This window comes from Rhododendron vialii, chromosome 11a, assembly GCF_030253575.1.
Source record: "Rhododendron vialii isolate Sample 1 chromosome 11a, ASM3025357v1".
Taxonomy (NCBI): domain Eukaryota; kingdom Viridiplantae; phylum Streptophyta; class Magnoliopsida; order Ericales; family Ericaceae; genus Rhododendron; species Rhododendron vialii.
Window position 1 is genome coordinate 31,503,137 of NC_080567.1, and position 20,811 is coordinate 31,523,947.

Genomic DNA, 20,811 nt, shown 5'->3' on the forward strand with positions numbered 1-20,811 from the left:
ATTGCCTATCTCACTTTTCGATTGCAATTACAAAGAAAACCATTGCATAACCGTGTAATTGTAATAAAAATCAATCACAGACAAGGAAAATCGATCATTCCATAGATCAGAAGCCTAAAACTTTGTACAATAGTCGGCCAATCAACAAATATGGAAATACAAAATTAAATGTTAGTACTTGCTAGGGTTTCATCTAATCCCTAAGGAGATGGTTAGCTGCTCATGGAGGATATAAGATTCAAAGCTCTCGATAAAATCTCCATGGAAAACCTTCAAGATTTCCTTCTTATTCAATCCATTGGCATCTCCAAACCTTGAACCACCATAATAATCATTAGAGGTATATATCCATCCAATTGAGGCTGAAAAACTCTTTAAGAAATGGAATCAGAAAATTTTGTTGAGTTGCATATATGCCCCTCAGCAATCCTTGTGCGCCCGGGCGCATTCAGAATCTCTTTACTGGTGTAATGTGCCTCAGGCGCATTTAAACTGCGCCCTGAGCAAATCCAAGTTTTCTCTACTGCTGTAATGCACCTCAGGCGCAATTCCTATGCCCACCCCCCCCCCCCCCCCCCCCCCCCCCCCCCCCCCCCCCAGCACATCCAAGTTTCTCTAATGATGTAATGCGCCTTAGAGCAATTCGCATGCACCCCCGGCGCACTTGGCCGAATTTCCTAGATCACTCTTTTTTTCCATTTGGCTCCCATTGGGAATCCATGTTTGACATTCCTTTGAGACTTTCAAAGTTTTCAAAACAATGTCAAACTTTTTGCGATTGGCTTAGTCGACCTACGATCAAGAAAATGACTTAATGTACCAGAAGTAACAAGGGAAGTAGATATAAGAAATGCAAGTTGGACAGGTGTGCATTTCGGCACTTATCACTAATCAACAATTATCGACATAACTCTAATAAAATGCCACCTAATGTGTTTGAAATAGCTTTGAGACTGAGCTACTAGTAGATATCACATTCTTCAACTGCGATTTTGAGCCCTTCGCTTTCTGGAGAAAACCACACATCTAACAACTAACAGCAACGCAAACGTTACGAGTACGATCACAGTAATGAGAACAATCTTTGTTGTCCTAGACGATCTTGAATGCCTTCTGGGAATGCTCTCTTGTGTTGAAGGGCAAGACAGATTGTGAGGCAAACATAGATTGGCATTCCCGGCGAAAGATATGTTACTAAAGTACTCAAACTGATTACCACTAGGTAGTCTTCCTGAAAAGTTGTTATAAGAAAGGTCTAAGATTGTCAAACTAATCATCGACCCCATTTCCTCCGGTATTGGACCACTCAGATGGTTCCTTGACAAGTCGAGAAAAGTCAGTTTCCTCAGCTTTGAGATTCCTATTGGAATTTCACCATCCAAACTGTTTTTGCTCAAATCAATTGAAGTCAGTTCAGGACAATCAACAATTGAAGTTGGAACGCGACCACTAATGTTGTTGCCACTTATGTCCAGCTTCGAAAGCTTCTTTAGATTGGAGATTTCCACCGGAAGCTCACCAAAAAGTCTGTTCGTTTCCAGAGATAAAGACGTCAAGCTAACCAGATTTCCGATCGCAGGAGGGATTTTACCGGCGATGGAATTGTTAGACAGTGCGAAGGTATCAAGCTTTTTTGCTGACATTTGAGGTGGAAGTTCTCCGGTGAAGTGGTTGTCGTTGAGTTCAAGAAAGTTTAACAATGGCAAGCTGAGGAGCCTAGAAGGAATTGTTCCATTTAACAAATTCTTCATCAGTCTCACCCTAACAAGCGATTCACACTCTCCAATTTCTTCAGGAATGGATCCGGAAAAGTAGTTTTCCATCAGTATTAACATCCGCAATTTCCCTCCTCTGCACAAATGGCAAGGAATTTTTCCAGTGAGTTTGTTGCCAGTAACATCAAGCAGTTGCAAGTTTCCTTTTAGGCCAAGATTTTCTGGCAGTTCTGAGGTAAAATTGTTTCCCCATATCTGTAATACCTCTAGATTGGGAAGATCGCCAATGAAGGACGGAACGGGACCATGAAAATGGTTTACAAAAAGATTAAGCAAGATAAGGTTCTTCAGTTCTGACAAACTCTCCGGTAAATGGCCACTGAGTTCATTAACTGAGAGGTCTAGAGACTCCAAACTGATCAAACCAGAGAGTTCAGAAGGTATTTGACCCCCGAGCTGATTCGTTTGGAGATAGAGTTGTTCTAACATCTTTAAATTACCCAGAGTTTTTGGAATTTCACCTGATAGGTTACAACTAGCCATATCTAGTATTATGAGCGAGCTCAGTAATCCAAACTCAGGCGGAATCCCTCCTTCAAAAGAATTGAAGTACCCAAGATGGAGTTCTGTAAGGTTTAACAAACGGCACAAACTCCCTGGAATCTTTCCAGTAAGTCCATTTCCCTGTAAACCTAAACTCTCAAGGCTCTGGAGCTCAGAGTAAACCTTTGGAATTTCCCCAGAGAAGTAATTCCCACCAAGATGAAGAGTTTTGAGCCCCTTCAGCTTTACAAACTCTGTTGGAAGTTTTCCGGAAAGGTTGTTATTGTACACATTGAAAACCTCGAGCTCTGTCAGTTTAGCTATCATGCTTCTATGGATGGTACCACTGAAGTTGTTGGAAGATATGTTAATGAACTTGATGGAGGTAAGATTCGACATTTCCAGAGGAAGCTCACCAGTGAGATTGGTAGCAGAAAGAGTGAGACTGATGAGGTTTTTCAAGTGGCCTATCTCCGGTGGAATTGAACCGGATAGAGGGACAAACGAGATGCTGATAGATGTTACTTGCGAGTAGTCGTCGCAAGTTACTCCGGAGAACGAACAATGGGCAGAAGGAGGGGAGGAGTGGTTCCAGTCTTCGAGTCCTGATCCCGATGGTCCCACCATGGAGGACTTGAGCTTCAAAAGCACTTCCAGGTCAGAAAGAGAATGGGAGACTGAAACAAAGAGGATGAAGATAGAAAGGAGCAAGAAATAACTAAAAGACATCTTCATCTTGGTGTTTTTTTTACAACTAGATTCAGATGAGCACTAATATATTGTAGTCTTGGGAGTTCAAAACAAAAGGAATAAACAAAAAAGAGGGAGAGCAAAAGGAGACCATACGTAGCTTCTTCTTTTTTGGTACATCGGAACCGACCATGCGGAGCTTTGCTCTGGCTTCAAATGGGCTCCCCGCAACTGGGCGGTGGGATTGGGCCCTAGGATTAGTCGAGATGCGAGAAAGCTGGCCCGAACACCTGAGTGATAAAAAAAAGAGAGGAGAGGGTAGCAAAGCCACTATGTCACTTTGGTTACTTCGATGTCAGTGTCATGGAACGTAGTTGGCTTTGTTTAGTATATATCCCTCTGAAAACCAAAAGATGAGAACTTGTTCACTTTCTCTATAAGGTTAATCCACGTTAGTAAAAGGCACAATTGAAGGCTAGAATCTTATTCTTACCCAACCAGCTAGTGGAATCAGAATTGTAAGCTGAGTGACTGGGAATAAAGACTGCTACTTTCTTGATCATGGCGGGCAGGCATTTATCCTGAAAGAAGAACCCTATGCTTGACCACATATACGGAAGCTTGAAGCAAAATACACCAAACTTGGCTTGAACAAGAAATGGTTTGAAGGCTGACTCCTTCTAAGTAGTTTTGTGCTCTTTGGTCTGATCAAATCTTTGGATGCTAAACCAGTTTTCAAAAAACTCTGGACAGTCTTGAAAACCAGTCAATTTTGAGGTGTGACTCGGTGTAAAATCTTCGATGTACCTTAAATGAGCTGTATGTTACTCCTAAAATTTGATGACACAGTCTTGTTTTCTATATCACTAGGTAGAGTGCCAGTTACTTCTAAATTGTGTTGTTTTTCAACAGAGGAAGATGCAACTTTGCACATTAATTCCCACTACTGGATCAACAGTTACTGCAATGCAGTTCTAAATCCATGAAAAACAGCACAAACTATACGACACATACCCGTCAATCAATGGAATCCACTGAATGGTGCATTTAGACAAGTTGAGACTTCGGCCAACTTTTATTTTCAGCCGTGGAATAAAGGTATAAGTTCCAGAAGAATGTGATCCCTCCTTCCGCAGAATTGGCCCCTCCTCACATGGAGTATCTGTGCTCATTACACCATTCAATAAGAAAACAAAGCAGTTCCCATAAAATGCGTGTCTTCCCTTAACCTCTGGAAAAAGGTCAAAACCATTGGCTACTCAACGGACGATGAATAATATAATCCATTTCAATATAGTCCACTACAAAAAAGATGGATCAATAGCTTAAATCCCTATTTGTGAATCAACTATGATGGAAAGAAATTGGAATAAAAACAGCAAGCGAACAAGCAGTATGCAACATAATGCATCTTACAAGATTGGTTGGGGACTAACAAAATGACAAGTTTTAGTGTGTTACCAATCTCAACTATTGATGCAGAAAACAGGAGACTGGTTTTATAAGTCAAATAACTTGAATTTCTTGTCCGATTTTCACTCTGGACGGCAATATAAACTCAATTCTAGCTTCCAAGCAAAGGCAACAATATCCTCCCAGGTATATACAATAAACCTACATATCCTTGAAAATGAACAAATTACGACACTGCAAAAAATTGAGTAACTTTCCACATGGAGGATTTCTTACATAAGGCAAAAGCCAATCTAGATTAAGTTCACATTATTTCTTCAAGTCCCGGAGACAAGAAACCACCTGAAATTTTTTGTAACAGAAGATTGGGTGATAACTAAAAAGGCACCAACGAACCAGAAAACCCATTTTCAGATATCAAAGGCCCTTTGATTTATTTTTGGCTGCAAAACAAAACTTTGAGATGACAAAAGCCCTTTATACTTGTCAAGGCTTCCAGCCTCCCACCAAAGCTTTTTCCTATTTAGAAACCTCTTCACTGAAAGCCATGCACAGCACCATCAAACATGCACTAAAATGCCTCCCACAGCTAGATGACATGCTTCCTTTGGAACTAGCCGACATAGCCGTACAAGATGAAGACAACCAGAACCCAATTTATCAACCTTCAACACTACTTGAACTAAAGAACTAGCTGGCCAAGGCAGTTTGCACAATGGTCGTGGAATACCACTTTGCAATGTGAGGTCTTGATTCGAGCTGCATCAGCTGATAAAGCAACATCAAAACCGCTAGTAGTTTCTAACTAACTTACCACTACTCTTGTACCTCTGGCACAAGAACAAAACCTGAAAGAAAACGATTCGAAATCATTTTACCTGGGACTGAAAAACAAAAGAAGCTACCAAATCTAAGGTGAGGGGTCTCAAATAAATCACTTTCCCAATTAGTAATTTGGTTTTTCTACCAGAACCAATAAGCTCCTCTAAGCAACTCTGAAAATGTTAGCAGCCTCTCTCACCCCACAGAGAAAAGCTCCATGCATTAATTGATGTATCCTCGGTAGCCAACGGCCAACACTCAAAATAGTATTAATATGGATTTCTGAAGCACCAATTCCATAAATATGAACAAGCAGTTTGTTCATCAAGCTTGGTTTGGTTTTAAACTTTAAAGTTTAACGAGCTTTAAAATATATATTCAAGCTTAGCTTATTTTTGAGACAACCGATCTCAAGCGAACTTTCATCAAGCCTAACACGAGCTGATTTCAAATAATTTGAATTTTTAATGACTCGTAACCCGAACAAGTCAAGTAGTAATTTATTCGAACTTGGTATAAAACTTTAACAAGCTTAAAAATAAAAAAATCATGCTTTAATACTTGAACGAGCTTTTAACAATCAAATACTAGCTCGAACTTGAGTAGCTTGATTCTTTTTGCAGCCCCATTTAGGCTTAATTGCAAGAACACCCTCTAAACTATCGCGTTTTGGCAAGTTCACCCCCTTAAATTTAAATTCGAGCAACTTCACCCCCTCCCCCATTTTCCGTCCATTTCTGTTATAATTTGGATGGAAAGTTTCCACATTTGGTACTGGTACCGAATTTTAGGTGGTACTGGTACCCAATTTTCTGTCCAAATTGGTACTGGTACCGAATTTTAGGTGGTACTGGTACCCAATTTTGAAACTTTCCATCCAAATTTATAACAGAAATGCACGGAAACTGGGGGAGGGGGTGAAGTTGCTCGAATTTGGTAGTTTGGAGGGTGAAGTTACTCGAATTTAAACTTAAGGGGGTGAACTTGCCAAAACGCGATAGTTTAGGGGGTGTTCTTGCAATTAAGCCCCCCATTTAATATCCTCACAACATGGCTTCGAGTACAGAAATATTCCAAATTTAATCAACAAATAAATGGTCCTCGTGAGACACATGAACAGTGAAGAGCAAAAACAAATTTTGAAAATACCCAGAAAATAAATCCTCGTACTCAATCTTCTCCCAAATTCCCAAACGTATCACTTTCAATTCGGCAACACTGCTGACCGGAGTGAAGCCGGAATTTTATGTAGCCGGAAACTTAAGGCCACTCTTTCTCACTGGCTTTAATTTCGCTTTTCTTCCCTTGAACTTTCCGAATTTACTTTATTTAGCTAATAGACTTCCAATTTAACATATTGAGTCCCTCAACAATCTAAAGTTTTCGGTGGAGTTGCAAGAACCATTTTGCCGCTAGTTTCAGGGGAAATAGGAATGATCTGATGTGTCGTGCAAATGTGGGGCGAGAGAATAACTCGTACACATGTACAGTATTTAAAACCTTAACTAGTACTATTATTTGTAATATTTTTTTACAATCATATCGATATTTGGGTCAGTTTACACATATCTCGACTATTTCGGATTTTGAAGTTAACAATGGCCCAAAGGTTTGAATATTTGTTCGCTGTGAAATTCGAACATACGAAGTCATGCAGAATAAACATTTATTAGCTTTCTTATACTTATTTGGCCAAACATTTGACGTTAAGGCTCCGTTGTTTCGATGTAAAGTGTTTTTTCAGAAAACAAAGTTCAAACTTTTTATTTTCTGGTGTTTGATTGACACTTGAAAAATATTTTCAGAGATCGACAAAATAGTGTATAGAGAGAGGAAGATTTAAACGGTGAAGAGATTTGCGAATATTGGAATTGATCGTGGGTTAGGATTGACAAACAAGGAAATTGAGCAGTGAAAATTGCAGTAGAAGGCAGCGGGCCAAAAATAACTAACGGAAGATTTAAGGGTAAATCATTTTCATCCAATTAATGAAAAAATGTTTTACATGTAATATGTTTTCCTATTTTTTATAACTAAACACCGAAAAATAAGTAAAACATTTTACCAAAAAAAATATTTTACGCCCAAATAAATGAAGCCTAAAGCTTGACTATTGTTGCCATTTAGAGAATTGATATGCAATTGGTGTAATCAAGACATGTTTTCCATATTTTAAAAGGTCTGATTTACTTCGTGTTATTATAAGCTCTTTTTTATGGGAATGACTTCGGTGTCCCCGGTCATTTTGGGGACACCATAACTTTTGACATAACAAAACCATTATGAGTATAACCAAAACTTATTATGAGCATAATCAAAACTATTATGAGCATAACAGAACCATAGCAAAACACAACTTGTTTGTTATGCCTTGGTTGGGTTTGGTTATGCCTTGGTTGATTTTTTGGATATTCCTTGGTTATACCTTATTTGGGTTCGGTTATGCTTGTAATGAGTTTAAGTTAGGGAATGACTTCGGTGTCCCCGGTCATTTTGGGGACACCGTAACTTTTAGCATAACAAAGTCATTATGAGTATAACTAAAATCCATTACAAGCATAATAGAACCATAACAAAGCATAACCAAAACCACAGTAAGGCATAACTTGTTTGTTATGCCTTAGTAGGGTTTGGTTATGCCTTGGTTGATTTTTTGGATATTCCTTAGTTATGCCTTGTTTGGGTTCTGTTATGTTTGTAATGGGTTTTAGTTATACTCATAATGGTAAAGTTATGCCAAAAATTACGGTGTCCCCAAAATGACCGGGGACACCATGGCATCATCCTTTAAGTTATGCTCATAATGATAAAGTTATGTAAAAAATTATGGTGTCTCCAAAATGACCGGGGACATCATAGCATCATCCCTTTTTTATATGATGATGACACATCTTCTTTACTTCGGGAATGACTTCGGTGTCCCCGGTCATTTTGGGGACACCGTAACTTTTGGCATAACAAAAACATTATGAGTATAACCAAAACCCATTATGAGCATAACAGAACTATAGCAAAGCATAACTTATTTGCTATGCATTGGTTGAGTTTGGTTATGCATTGGTTGGTTTTTTGGATATTCCTTGGTTATACCTTGTTTGGGTTCGGTTATGCTTATAACGGATTTTAGTTATGCTCATAATGGTGAAGTTATGCCAAAAATTACGGTGTCTCCAAAATGACCAGGGACACCATAGCATCATCCCTTTACTTCCAGTATCATACTTTGTGGGGAAATGGTATGGTGTCTACCGGTCAAAATGGGACATTATAATACATTGGTTATGCCTTTCAAAAGTTTTTTGTTATGCCTTCGAGTTATTATGTTATGTCATTTTTAAAAAGTGTTATGCCTTCGAGTGGTTGTATTATGCCTTCGAATGATTTGTTATGCTTTTTAAAAAAAAAAAGTGTTATGACCTAATATAAAAGGGAATGACTTCGGTGTCCCCGGCCATTTTGGGGATACCGTAACTTTTGGCATAACAAAACCATTATGAGTATAACCAAAACCCATTATGAGCATAACCAAAATCATTATGAGCATAACAGAACCATAGCAAGACATAACTTGTTTGTTATGCCTTGGTTGGGTTTGGTTATGCCTTGGTTGATTTTTTGGATATTTCTTGATTATACCTTGTTTGGGTTCTGTTATGCTTGTAATGGGTTTTAGTTATGCTCATAATTGTGAAGTTATGTCAAAAATTACGGAAGGTTATAGGCCCCGTTTCAGAAACCTTCTTAAAAAATAAGCAGCTTATTTCACATTTTCAAACTCAAAAATAATGTAAATGAAAAATAATTTTTCAATTTTTTTGCATCGTATAAAAGATTTCATCAAGATCTTTCAAACAAAATCCATATCCATTACATATTATTAGATTTCAATAAGTCCATAACTTTTTAGCTTGAAATGATCTTCTTAAAAAATAAGAATTTTTTTTGAGTTTTGAAACGGGGCCTCATGGATTGAAGACACCGTAACACTATTCTACTTTACTTTGTATACCATATAGGGAAAATTTCAAAAAAACTCCTGAACTTTATAACAACTCGCAAAAAAACACCTAAACTTTCACTATTAACAAAAAAATACCTAAACTTAGCATTCCGTTAACAATTTGACCCATGCCGTCCAATTCCGTTAGTTTGTAACGGATGGAGCTAACGGAAGGCGTTAACTTTTTTTTTTTTTACTTTTTACATTCAAAAATTACTTTTAACTCTTTCTTTTTTTATTGGTAAATAAATATACAATAAAGTTTTTTTTTCTTATTATTTATTGAAAATTACTTTAACCCTATTTTTTATTTTCAAATTTTACCTTTCCCCCCTCTCTCTCTCCCCCTTTTTTTTTTATTAGAATCGACTCCACACCACCAGTTACCCCACAACCAACCGCCTAAGCCTTAGCTACAATTTCAGAAATTCAAAAGATCTTTTAACCTCCTCTTTGTAACCTTTTCTTTTTTTTTACTACTTTCCCTATTTGTAACTTTTGAATTTCTGAAATTGTGGCTAAGGCTTAGGCGGTTGGTTGTGGGGTTAGTTGGTAGTGTGGAGTCGATTCTAATAAGAAAAAAAAGGGGGAGAGAGAGAGAGAGGGGGGGAAAGGTAAAATTTGAAAATAAAAAATAGGGTTAAAGTAATTTTCGATAAATAAAGTTAACGCCTTCCGTTAGCTCCATCCGTTACAAACTAACGGAATTGGACGGCAGGGGTCAAATTGTTAACGGAATGCTAAGTTTAGGTGTTTTTTTGTTAATAGTGAAAGTTCAGGTGTTTTTTTGCAAGTTGTCAGAAAGTTCAGGGATTTTTTTGAAATTTTCCCTACCATATAAATGTTGCCTTAATATTTTTGGGATTCTTAACTAAAGATAAGAATTTCATGTAACGATAGAACGATATGTGTACTCCCTCCGTCCCAATTTGTTTGTCCAATCGTCGAAATTTGTATCTTTCAAAAATATACTTATATCTTACATTTTATAACATTTTTTATGATTGTGAAGATTTTGTATAATAAAACTAATTGAGATCTATCAAACAAGATCCATATTACATATTAAAAACATTACGAATTGAAAATTATAGACAATTTTTTGAGAGGTCAAATGCTCTCAAAAAGAGAACAAACAAACCGGAACGAAGGGAGTACTATGTAAGATGAATGGTGGAGAGCGGGTTTGGCCATAGCTAGTGTGAAAATTGTTGTGATCTGTTTTCTTCTCATAAAAAAAGAAGTACTTATTTACAAAATAAATACTTACTCCGTAGTTTTTAAATATTTATTTGAAGGGAAATGCTACGGTGTCCATCCGCCGTTCAGAGACACCGTGACTTTTGGCATATGTCAAAATTACGGTGGCATTGTTAGTTTGCCATTTTAGTTTTGTTTTTCAATCATTACCCTACTTCTTTCTCCGATCATTACCCTATTTTTTCAATTATTACTTTCACATCTCTCTCCAATCATTACCCCTATCTTCAATCATTAGTCTATTTCTCTCTCCACTCATTACTTTATTTCTCTCTCCATCTACTATCAAAACTAAACTAAACTAAACTCTCAACCAAACACAACCAGTGTTTTCAAAATGACCGGAGACACCGTAACATCGTCCTTATTTGAAAATCTGGAACTGGAATCCACGAGCCCCTTCGTCCATTTACGCATGTGAAACGGCAAACGACTATGGCTAGGACTATGAGAATCCAAGTTGCCTTTTAAAGAAATTAGAAAGGAAGAAAAGACGTCCGGGTCGGAGATCTACGGCCCACTGTCTATCTCTATAGTAGACAAACGTAATTACACTATCGGGGCAACAACGCAGCCACTAATTTTATCAGGGCGCAGTTGTATTTATACTTCTGGTTAGCCCTACGTTTTCTCTCTCCTCCGCATTTGGAGCCTCATCTTCCTCTTCCGCCCCAAAGAAGAAAGACAGAGTCCAAACTCACTCACCAAACCCACCCCCCTTTTCTCCAACTCTCCACCAACCTCAAGTCCCAACAACAGCTTCTCATATTCTCTCCCAGGTTCTCTCTCTCTCCACACACTCACATGTATCAAGATACTATAGTATCGTCTTCTACTTAAACGGGTTTCTTGTTATCAACTGATAGGACGCCGTGATCACAGTATTGGTAGAGTTATTATAAAAGGGTGATTTTTGAATTGTTTTGCTCTGTCGTTGATTTTTTTATTTGTTGGGATTTTTTGTACGTGTCAAGATTGGGTCGATTTTTATTTTTGTGGGAAATGTGTTGTTGGGCTCAATTTGCATCTTGGGAATGTTTTGGAAGGAGGAAGTGATTTGCTCTGTTGTCATTTTTGGTTTTAATGTGCATATCAATATTCGCCCTTTTCTAAAGGGACTGATTTAGATTGGAAAATCGTGACTTGTGTTTCGCTTTGTATGGAAAATTCGTTATTGGGGTCAATTTGTATCTTTTCTAGTTCGAAAGTTGAAACAATGGCTTGGATATTTTTGGGCTTGCAAAATGACTGTGTGGTTGTTTGCTGCTGCTTATTGGGTTGCTTATAGCTTATCCTATGTTGGGAGTATGTGTCATTTGTCACAACTTCTGTTTACAGCTAATGTGGAAAAGTAACGGGAGTAAACTGAAGTTAGTTGGTTATCCAGAAGCATATGCATCATTTGATCATTTCCCCCATTTTCTTAGGAATAAAGACACAGAATCTAGGTAATGCCTCTTCTTAAGTTGGCCCATTTGAGTCTCGGAATTAGGTATGCCTGGCTCGTTGTGGGACAAATAGCTCTGACATCTGAACCCAACTAGACGCAATTGTTTTGTAACATGGTAATCAGTTAGGATTGAAATGTGATTGGTATTTGATGCGAGACATGGTTTAGTTTTGTAAAAACGATTGCTACTAATATCTAGGTTGTGGGTTGGAGTCAGGGGTTAGCCACTTTTTGAAAGTTAATGCCAAATGTTAAGTCTGTACCTAATCTACTCCTTCCAGGCACCATTAAAGGATACTTAATGAGCGTACTTTTTTGGGTGTGAATCTTAAGGTTATTAAGGTATACATGGGCAATTATCCGAAATTTGGGTACCTGAGTAGCTGTACTTTCACAATTTCCTTCTTCTCCCTTTAGAGTTAATGTAATTATTGTGCTGATAATGACATGAAACTTGTCTTAAAGCTACCTAACCTAATAGATGTTGTGGATGGCGAGTGTCTATGTGGATTGAGATCTTATGTTTGATGCTTTTGGTTTTAGTATTGCATTCTCATTCTTTGAGTCACAATTTTCATCTTATGAAATTCCAAAAATGCACCTTTTGTTAAGACATTTTTTTTCTCATTTTCTAGTAGTTGGATGGCGATTATACCCTGTGGAAGTACATGGGTGGTTCGGTGTGGACAACCTCGTTTGACATTAACATCTTCTGTTGCAAACAAATGCACATATTCGCATTGGTAAGTATTAGTTACTTTCTCTTCGTAGTAATATGCTTATGAAGTTTGCTGTTGGGTATTTATGATGTTTTGCATGTGACAAGATGAATGGATAAATGATGATTGATCAACGAGAGTCTTTTAAGACATTGAATCCTAGTCTAGATATGGTCTCTCCATTTCTAATTCATTTAGGCTTTCTGTGTTCATTCGACACCAGGGATCATAATATCCAATTATCGGTTTTGTAGATGAAATATCCTTATGGCAATTTTATCCTAATTTCTTTGTGTTTGTGTGCAAGTTGATGATAGGAAACTAGTAATTGCATTGAAATTCTTGGCATAACATTGTGATAAAGCACATTGAGAAACCCCAGCAAATAGAGCGTTTCCACCTCGTGCCAAAGTGCGGTCTCGACACCAAGCATGTTTTTACAATGTTCAATCAGGCAACATCTTGATTCTCTTATGGATTGGAGCACCGCTTCTAGGCATTACAGGCCATCCACACAAGCCACAAACATCAATAAGCCACTGAAACAGCCCTCAGAATAGAGCAGTGAGAACATTATCGCAAACCACACGTATTTAACCATCGCAATAGAGCAGGAAGCACATGTCAGCTCTCCTGATTGATACAACCACCCCTGTGCTCACTAGTTCTGAAAGACTGAAACATACTACCAAACAGTCCATGACCGGCTTTGACACACTTGATATTAGCTTCGCCACAGCTGTAACATAAGTTTATATTTAATGCATTTTCATATGTCTTTTCCTGGTTCTCTTCTGTTATTCTTGAAGACCACATGTCCTTAGACTGACATTTGGCATCATTAACATTCTGTTGTAGCGTCTCAAGCAAGATAAGAGCCTTGGCATCATCAAGTTCGACCATATTTTCTCAAGGCTCCTTGCATGCATTATTCCATGCTGTTCCATGTAGGAATCCGCATCATCGCAGGGGAGCTCGTTTGATTGTTAGAGCTAGTAGTGTGAGTTTATAGCTTGGAAAATTTTCCTTTTGAGTCATTTCATGTTTTTGGTTTTGCAAGTTCCTTATCATTTCTACTTTTAACAGCCTTGCATTTATACAGGATTACTATGCTGTCCTTGGGGTGTCAAAAAATGCTGGCAAGTCTGAAATTAAAAGTGGTAACTAAAATCTTGATCCCTGCTCTTATGTCATCAATTTCGTGGGATTCCTGTGATTGTTGAGTGTCTGTGTTGCTTTAATTATGGTTTCTCATTCTATGAAACTAGAGGACTGGATGTTCATTTTTTTTGCCAGCCATTCTTGGTGAGGATATTGCTGTGTGATCTATTTCGGGATGAAAAATGAGCAGAGATTTTTTAAAACTTGCCTTAGTTAATGTTTGGTAGGACCAGCCTGTGACACTTGATGAACAGGCTATTAAAAGTTTCTTGAAACCCAGTCCGTGAAAATGTTACTTGCTGTGGAATTATTCAGATGCTTCTTAATGGTTGGATATCTGTACTCACTCCATAAACCTTAATATTTGCTTCTTTTGTGGAGAGGAGCAAAACCTTTTTATACAGTATCACAGATGTTCGATTTGTATTCATCTTTATGTATTCTTCACTTGGCTATATGCTAACCTAACCTTCTTTTCTTTCTTTTTTAGCTTATCGGAAGCTTGCCAGGAGTTGTCATCCTGATGTGAACAAGTAAGTTGAACTACACTTTCTATCTGCTGGTGTAAATTTTGACAGTTTCTATTTGATTTTCTATCTACTACTTTCTTGGTTATATTGGTTATGTATGCCAAGCACCTCTTCATGAGAAGACCTTCCTTATGTTATCGTCATATTAAGCGCTTGATACAGTAATTTATTGGTCAGACAAGTCGTATGTCTCTTAGAGGCTTTACTTTCAGTTTCAGGATGATGCCATAAGAATTTGTTTTCTTTTCATGAAGACGTGTTTGCGGTAGGACTTTATTGCATATGTTTCAGAAATTGGGATATATTTTAGTTATTTTCTGCAACTAAAATAGAAGTCGACTAAGTTCATGCCAAGAGAGCATCTCCCCATAACTCATAGAAACCCAAAAGATTTTGAAATTCTACAAGTGAAATGCTTTGTTTGAACTCTTGTTCTTCCTTTCCTGCAGAGAACCTGGAGCAGAGCAGAAATTTAAAGACATCAGCAATGCTTACGAGGTAAACTTCTAGTTCCATATACGTATTTATCCTGCTTGATGATTTCCAGTTAAGTAATGGCAAGTCTAATGGATACTTACAGGTATTGTCAGATGATGAGAAACGTTCGATATATGACAGGTATGGAGAAGCAGGGCTCAAAGGTGCTGGCGTGGGCACAGGGGTGAGTTCTCTTTTACTGTGAATGAATTTAACAACGAAATAAATGTGTTCACAATTTCCAGCATCTTTTGTGTTTCTCTTGCTTCACATTCTCTTCTCATTTGGGTTGTTCATTATTGCAGGATTTCAGCAACCCCTTTGATCTGTTCGAGACATTATTTGATGGCTTGGGGGGTATGGGTGGGATGGGTATGGGTGGAAGGGGTTCTAGGAGTAGAGCAACAGAGGGTGAGGACCAGATTTACAATTTGATTTTGAATTTCAAAGAAGCGGTATTTGGTGTAGAAAAGGAGATTGAAATAACTCGGCTTGAGACATGTGCTGCCTGTGATGGGTCGGGTGCCAAGCCAGGAACCAAACCAATCACGTGCAACACATGTGGAGGACAAGGACAAGTCGTTACAGCAGCACGGACTCCACTTGGTGTATTTCAGCAGGTAATGACCTGCTCTTCTTGTGGTGGGATGGGGGAGTCTTCTACTCCTTGCAATACATGTCGCGGCGATGGGCGAGTTAGGAAGTCGAAAAGGATTGGCCTAAAAGTCCCTGCCGGGGTTGATTCCGGCAGCCGGTTAAGGGTCCGGAGCGAAGGTAATGCAGGAAAGAGAGGTGGCCCCCCTGGAGACCTCTTTGTTCTCCTTGATGTACTTGGGGACCCTGTATTGAAACGAGATGACAGAAATATTCTCTGCGATTGTAAAGTTTCTTATATCGATGCTATTTTGGGAACGACGAAAAAGGTTCCAACAGTTGATGGAACGGTTGACTTGAGGATTCCGGCAGGGACCCAGCCGGGTACAACTCTAGTGATGGCAAAAAAGGGTGTCCCATATTTAAACAAAAGGAACACGAGGGGTGATCAGTTGGTGAAGGTGCAAGTTGAGATTCCAAAATGGGTAAGTGGTGAAGAGAAGAAGCTTATTGAAGAACTTGCAAACCTAAATAAAGAAAAAGCTCCTAACAGTAGGAGATAGTCAAGTCACAGATGGTGTTCTTGTGTTGTCGAACCGTATCTTTCTCGCTGATTTGTTAGATACAGCTGCTATTTGTTTTCCCTCCACTTCTGGATGTCAAGTGATCCTCTTGGGAGTGGGAGCTTTTGTGCTGATTTTGTCAGGTACAGCTGCTTTTCATGCGGGGGAATTTTGAGGGGTTGAATTTGTGCTGCGCATTATAGTACTTTATAACATAGGAAGAAATATAAAGGTCGAAGACACATTGCTGCTATATGTTCTGGCCTTTCCTTTATGTTGCCGAGATTCCGATAACATGTTTTCTTGTAAATCTGGGTACAACCCCACAAATTTTGTTATTTAATCTCTCATTCGTCTTTCAATATATATTTTGTCATCTCAAATGTGCCTTGCTCTTGAAGTCCTTATTTTGTTGGCTAGGCAGGGTTTGATATTCTGTTCAGGACGTAGAAACTATGTACTATGTCTCTATGATGACATTCTGTGGAGATTGGCACCTAGTCATGGACAGCTGATCTGGTTTGCATGGTACCTTATCACCTGACATTTTCTGGGGATTACAGCTTTTGATAGGTATATTGGAAAACGAATTTTGAACAAAATATTTATCGGTACAGAACCCTTATGGAGTAGAATAAACAGGAACGGAACAATGGTTGCTGCAGATTGTGAGGATAGCAGGGAGAAGAAATTTGTATGTTCCATTATACTTTTGGGAAAAGTTTTTGGCTGTCATAAACTTCGAAAGCGTCGTACACTAGTAGTACTCTAAATCGGTTGAATTTTGGTATTTTTGTGATAAATGAAGAAATCTATATGTGGAAGTTCATGCAGTGGAAACTTTTGGTATGGGATAAATTTTGTTTCAGTGATCTGTGGCAAATTATTATGCTTCAGGCATTAGAGACTGTCACAAAATCTTTAAAGTGCTTTCATTGTAGATACTGTATTTTGGCATGGGCTAATTCTCAAAATTTCTGTATATGCTTAGTTACAGAACGGGGTAAAAGGAAAAATTAAAAGGGTAAATTCTGTTAAATTAACCCTCAACACTTGACATGTTTAGATTATACGAATTCTAGATGTCAAACATGGCGTCAAAGGAAAATCACAGTTATTATTCCGAAGCAACAAGAAAGATCACAATTATCCTCTTGACTCTCGATCATTAAGCCCATGACGTTTTTTTTTCATTTTAACCTTCACTCATAACCCCCCTAAAACCGCCACATCAAATATCAAATCCATTCACCACACTCTAACGAAATCTATTCAAACCCTAATCACCCTTTACACCACGATTCTCCCACACCTAATCCCAACAGTTAGGTTCTTTTCCCTCCCCAACTTCTTTTGATTTTGAAAAATTACCGTTAGATGAAGAGAATGATAATTTTGTCATAAAAATTTATCATGTCATTTTTTGTTCAAATGACAAGTTCCATCCAAAATCATACTAATGTCATTTTTTGTTCAAATGACAAGTTCCATCCAAAATCATACTAATATCTTGCCGAGGAGGTTAATGTTGAGTTTTAAACATTAATAAGAAGAATGTTGAGTGAAAATCATTCATGATAACTTCCACATTAATGTAGTTTAAACAAATTAAAAAAAGAAAGTTTGGGGTGAGAGAGGCTCGAACTCTCGACCTCAGGATAACTCAGAAGCTATGAGACCTACGCGCTAGCCAACTGCGCCACCACCCCAGCTGCGAAAGAAACTTTGATTTTACAGATTTTACTTCTCTACATATGGAATTCACTCACCATTTGTGTCAGCCGTGGCACAAACAACGTGACTGATTCATCCAAAAATTTCATATAGGTACGAGCGTGCATGGTTGGATTTTTTTTTTCGCCTGCAGTCAAGGGTGTTTTGGGCCAGTTTACACGTACTGTGCGCGTACACTTGGACTATTCTCCTTCCCGATCTGATCAAAGGCAGGATCACGTGAAAAAATTATTGTTAAATCTGGGGCACCACGTATTCATGAGCTTTATATTATTAATGTAGAGGACACCTGGACGTGTCACGTGGCGATGTGCCGGAGACCACTGAACTATACTCCACCTCATGATCCAAGTCAAACATCACCCTTTTTTGTGTTGTTTTTGCCTCAACACTAGAACGTTTGATTTGTAAAAGAAACTACTAATGTTTATTTCAAGATGTGCGCTTTTAAAAAAACCCCAATGATTTTTCACTAATATTTCGTTCTCCTAAATTTTGACCCAAAAAGGAAAAGTCTACAATACACATCCCTTAAAAGGGTGTACCATATGCACGTATTTTTGGTTTATTTATAACATTTTAGTGTGTTTCATAACTTTTGTTCTAGAATTCATAATCTTTCAGCAGTACGATTCGTAACATTTTCATTATGACTCATAACATTTTGGTGTATTTCGTAACCTTTATACGATTCGTAACTTTTTAGCAATATGATTCATAACATTTTATTTATAATTCATAACATTTTGTGGGGTGCATATAATACACACTCAAATAAGGGGTGTGTATTGTAGTCTTTTCCAAAAAGAAAGGTAAAGACTGATAAGAAAACTCAATTGTTGAAATGGCAGATTGGGAAGAAAAAATAAAAAAATATACGAGCCAAAGCAACAGTAAGAATAAGATCCAAAATAAAATTTATGCTATTTAATTTGAAAGAAGTTTTTTTTTTTTGGGGCGTAAAATAGGGTGTCTAAAGCCAACTTATGTGCACCTCAATCAATCCCAATGGCTCCACAAGTTAATTAAACACCCTTGTTTTTTTTTTTTCATAATACATGTAGTAATTTTATCTCAAGTTTTGTTTTAACACTTAGTTCTGCACCATGAACACCCATAAATTCTGGTCATTTATAAATTGAACACCTAATAATGTTCACACTCTTAATGAAAAAATTAGAAAAATAGAGGGAGAACAAAGTATCTATTTGTATTGGTATCACATTTTGACTTCTCTCTGTGCTCTATATATCTAAAAATAAGGGCACATGTCCAAAAAGATCTGTGCAAGCCTATTCGCCACACAATTTCCTAAGAAAAAAATTAGCTTGTAGAATTGAATGAATTCTTGAGAATAGAGCTTGTAGAATAAAAGGAATTCATGAGCACTTTGTTAAGATTTTTTGGAGCTGTCACTACTACAGCCTCTTTCACAGTCTTTTCGCACAGTTACGCTCCTTACGCATGAGGGCGATGACGAGCACAAGAGTCGTTAAGAAGGAGAATATTAAAAGAAGCTTTATACGTGCATATAATCTTTTTTCTTGGCCAATGATAATGTCACTCCCTTTTTTACCAATGTCACTCACCTTTTGTCTTTTACTTAGGTGAACCCCTCAATGCAATAAATTTTTACAAAATGCATGGACTATTGTGTAAATTCACACACTACAAGACAAAAAAGGGAGTGACATCGGTGAAAAAGAAAATGGCATATCATTCCCCTTTTTCTTCGTATCTGTATACTCACTTGCTGTGCTTTTTCTTGTTTGTCCGGTTTCAATAATTTATAGGTCCCTCCCCATCTAATATAGATTTCTTTACACAAAATAGATCTCTGAAATGTGTACGAATTAATTTTTTCAAAAAAACTTTAAGACACAGATATAGAGAGTGTAACGTGCACAACACGTGGGAAGAGAATCTCTCTAGGATCGCGCTGTGGAGGTTATTTGTGGGTCTTCATCGGACTTAAATGATCGAATGCGTTTAAAAAATTGTCTAGCTTGTTGAAAATATCCCCAAAATCACGTTGATCGGTTTTTGATTAATATGATATCAAAATGAATTTATCCTAAAAAAAAAAGGTTGACGAACTAAATCGAATCAAATTCTACAAGATACTCGACCAATAAGATTTGAAGTTTTTGACGAGCTTTTAAAAAAAATGAATGAAACAGACGTCCAAAGTGAGCACAAAAAGGCCCAACTCACATTTTTTTAGTTCAACAATCAGGGTATGTGGGACAACTTTAAGCACCTCAACTAATTCTCTTTTTGGTCCAATACAAGGTGATTCCATACCGAAACTAGGAAATTCAAAAAATAATTTTTTACGGTCTGACCTCAAAAACTAAACCCTGCCCAATTGGATGGAAAGCAAATTCACCAATCGACAGACTAACCCTTAGGGCTGGCTCAACTGGCATCGACAGTGCGGCTAGTAGCTGTATCCAAAGTCCTTACACATGCATGGATTGGATTCTCCCGGATTTCAGGAATAATTGAGATCTGCACAAAAGCAAGAATAGTTTAACCACGTATTGAACAACTCCAAAGTGACCATTAATTAGTTAAATAAAAATGCTACTAACACAACATCAAATACAATCTTTCATGTATATATGGGCTCCACACACATTACTATGTGCGGGTCCCACGTGTATGTAAAATGTTATGTTTGAATTATTGTGTGCGTAGAATAGAAATAAAATCAAGTTACCGCTACCTAAACCCTTGGATGAACTTTAATGGAGCATAGATTAGGTCAAACAAGAAGGCATTGGAAATCCCTCATCTCGATTTGATAATACTAGTACCCAAAAGCGAATTGGTCACTAAAATCATTTAAATATACCTTAGTATTAATTTTGAGGACTCAGAGAGATTTGCTAGTCGAATTTGGATAGTATAAAATTAGTGGTGGAAGAAAGAAAAAGATGAGAATCCCGTTCAAAAAAAATAGAAGAGAAAAATATAGGTGAAAAAGTTTTTTCTTTTGTTTGAAACCAACAACTTAAAATTATAGTACTTATTAAGTCAAAAGGAGTACAAGAGTGATAGTTTTTTACAAAACGTGGAACTATCCTTATACAAAGGGGATAAAAAAAATCGGGGACAACTCGATGTAGAACAAAAAA

The 20,811-nt window shown here is 37.6% G+C and overlaps 2 protein-coding genes and 1 non-coding gene across 4 annotated transcripts; 1 reads left to right on the top strand and 2 right to left on the bottom strand.

Moving 5' to 3' along the window:
• Positions 1 to 820: 820 nt before the first annotated feature.
• Positions 821 to 6,494, bottom strand: LOC131308900 (receptor protein kinase CLAVATA1-like). The gene is made up of 3 exons (XM_058335944.1): positions 6,333 to 6,494; positions 3,963 to 5,209; positions 821 to 3,238 (listed from the first exon to the last, which is right to left on the bottom strand). Exon 3 carries the CDS (start codon positions 2,991 to 2,993, stop codon positions 981 to 983), a length of 2,013 nt encoding a protein of 670 aa, XP_058191927.1. The 5' UTR covers positions 2,994 to 3,238; positions 3,963 to 5,209; positions 6,333 to 6,494; the 3' UTR covers positions 821 to 980.
• A 4,449-nt stretch (positions 6,495 to 10,943) lies between these two features.
• Positions 10,944 to 16,320, top strand: LOC131308903 (chaperone protein dnaJ A7A, chloroplastic-like). 2 transcript variants are annotated; one of them, XM_058335949.1, is made up of 8 exons: positions 10,944 to 11,222; positions 12,532 to 12,636; positions 13,471 to 13,612; positions 13,715 to 13,772; positions 14,264 to 14,306; positions 14,753 to 14,801; positions 14,884 to 14,964; positions 15,086 to 16,320. In XM_058335949.1, exons 2-8 carry the CDS (start codon positions 12,536 to 12,538, stop codon positions 15,935 to 15,937), a joined length of 1,326 nt encoding a protein of 441 aa, XP_058191932.1. In that variant the 5' UTR covers positions 10,944 to 11,222; positions 12,532 to 12,535; the 3' UTR covers positions 15,938 to 16,320. The 2 variants fall into 2 exon arrangements, with proteins under 2 accessions (XP_058191932.1, XP_058191931.1); XM_058335948.1 differs by having other exon boundaries at positions 11,027 to 11,222; positions 12,529 to 12,636.
• A 1,241-nt stretch (positions 16,321 to 17,561) lies between these two features.
• Positions 17,562 to 17,646, bottom strand: TRNAM-CAU (transfer RNA methionine (anticodon CAU)). The gene is given in 2 exon segments: positions 17,562 to 17,597; positions 17,609 to 17,646. It is a non-coding gene; the product is annotated as a tRNA-Met (tRNA).
• Between the last annotated feature and the right edge of the window lie 3,165 nt (positions 17,647 to 20,811).

Bases quoted from the DNA above. Each gene is read 5' to 3' on its own strand.
- LOC131308900 (XM_058335944.1), bottom strand. From the start codon at position 2,993: ATGAAGATGTCTTTTAGTTATTTCTTGCTCCTTTCTATCTTCATCCTC.
- LOC131308903 (XM_058335949.1), top strand. From the start codon at position 12,536: ATGGCGATTATACCCTGTGGAAGTACATGGGTGGTTCGGTGTGGACAA. The intron at 12,637-13,470 runs GTAAGTATTAGT...ATTCTGTTGTAG, and splicing joins AAATGCACATATTCGCATTG to CGTCTCAAGCAAGATAAGAG. The intron at 14,307-14,752 runs GTAAGTTGAACT...CCTTTCCTGCAG, and splicing joins TGTCATCCTGATGTGAACAA to AGAACCTGGAGCAGAGCAGA.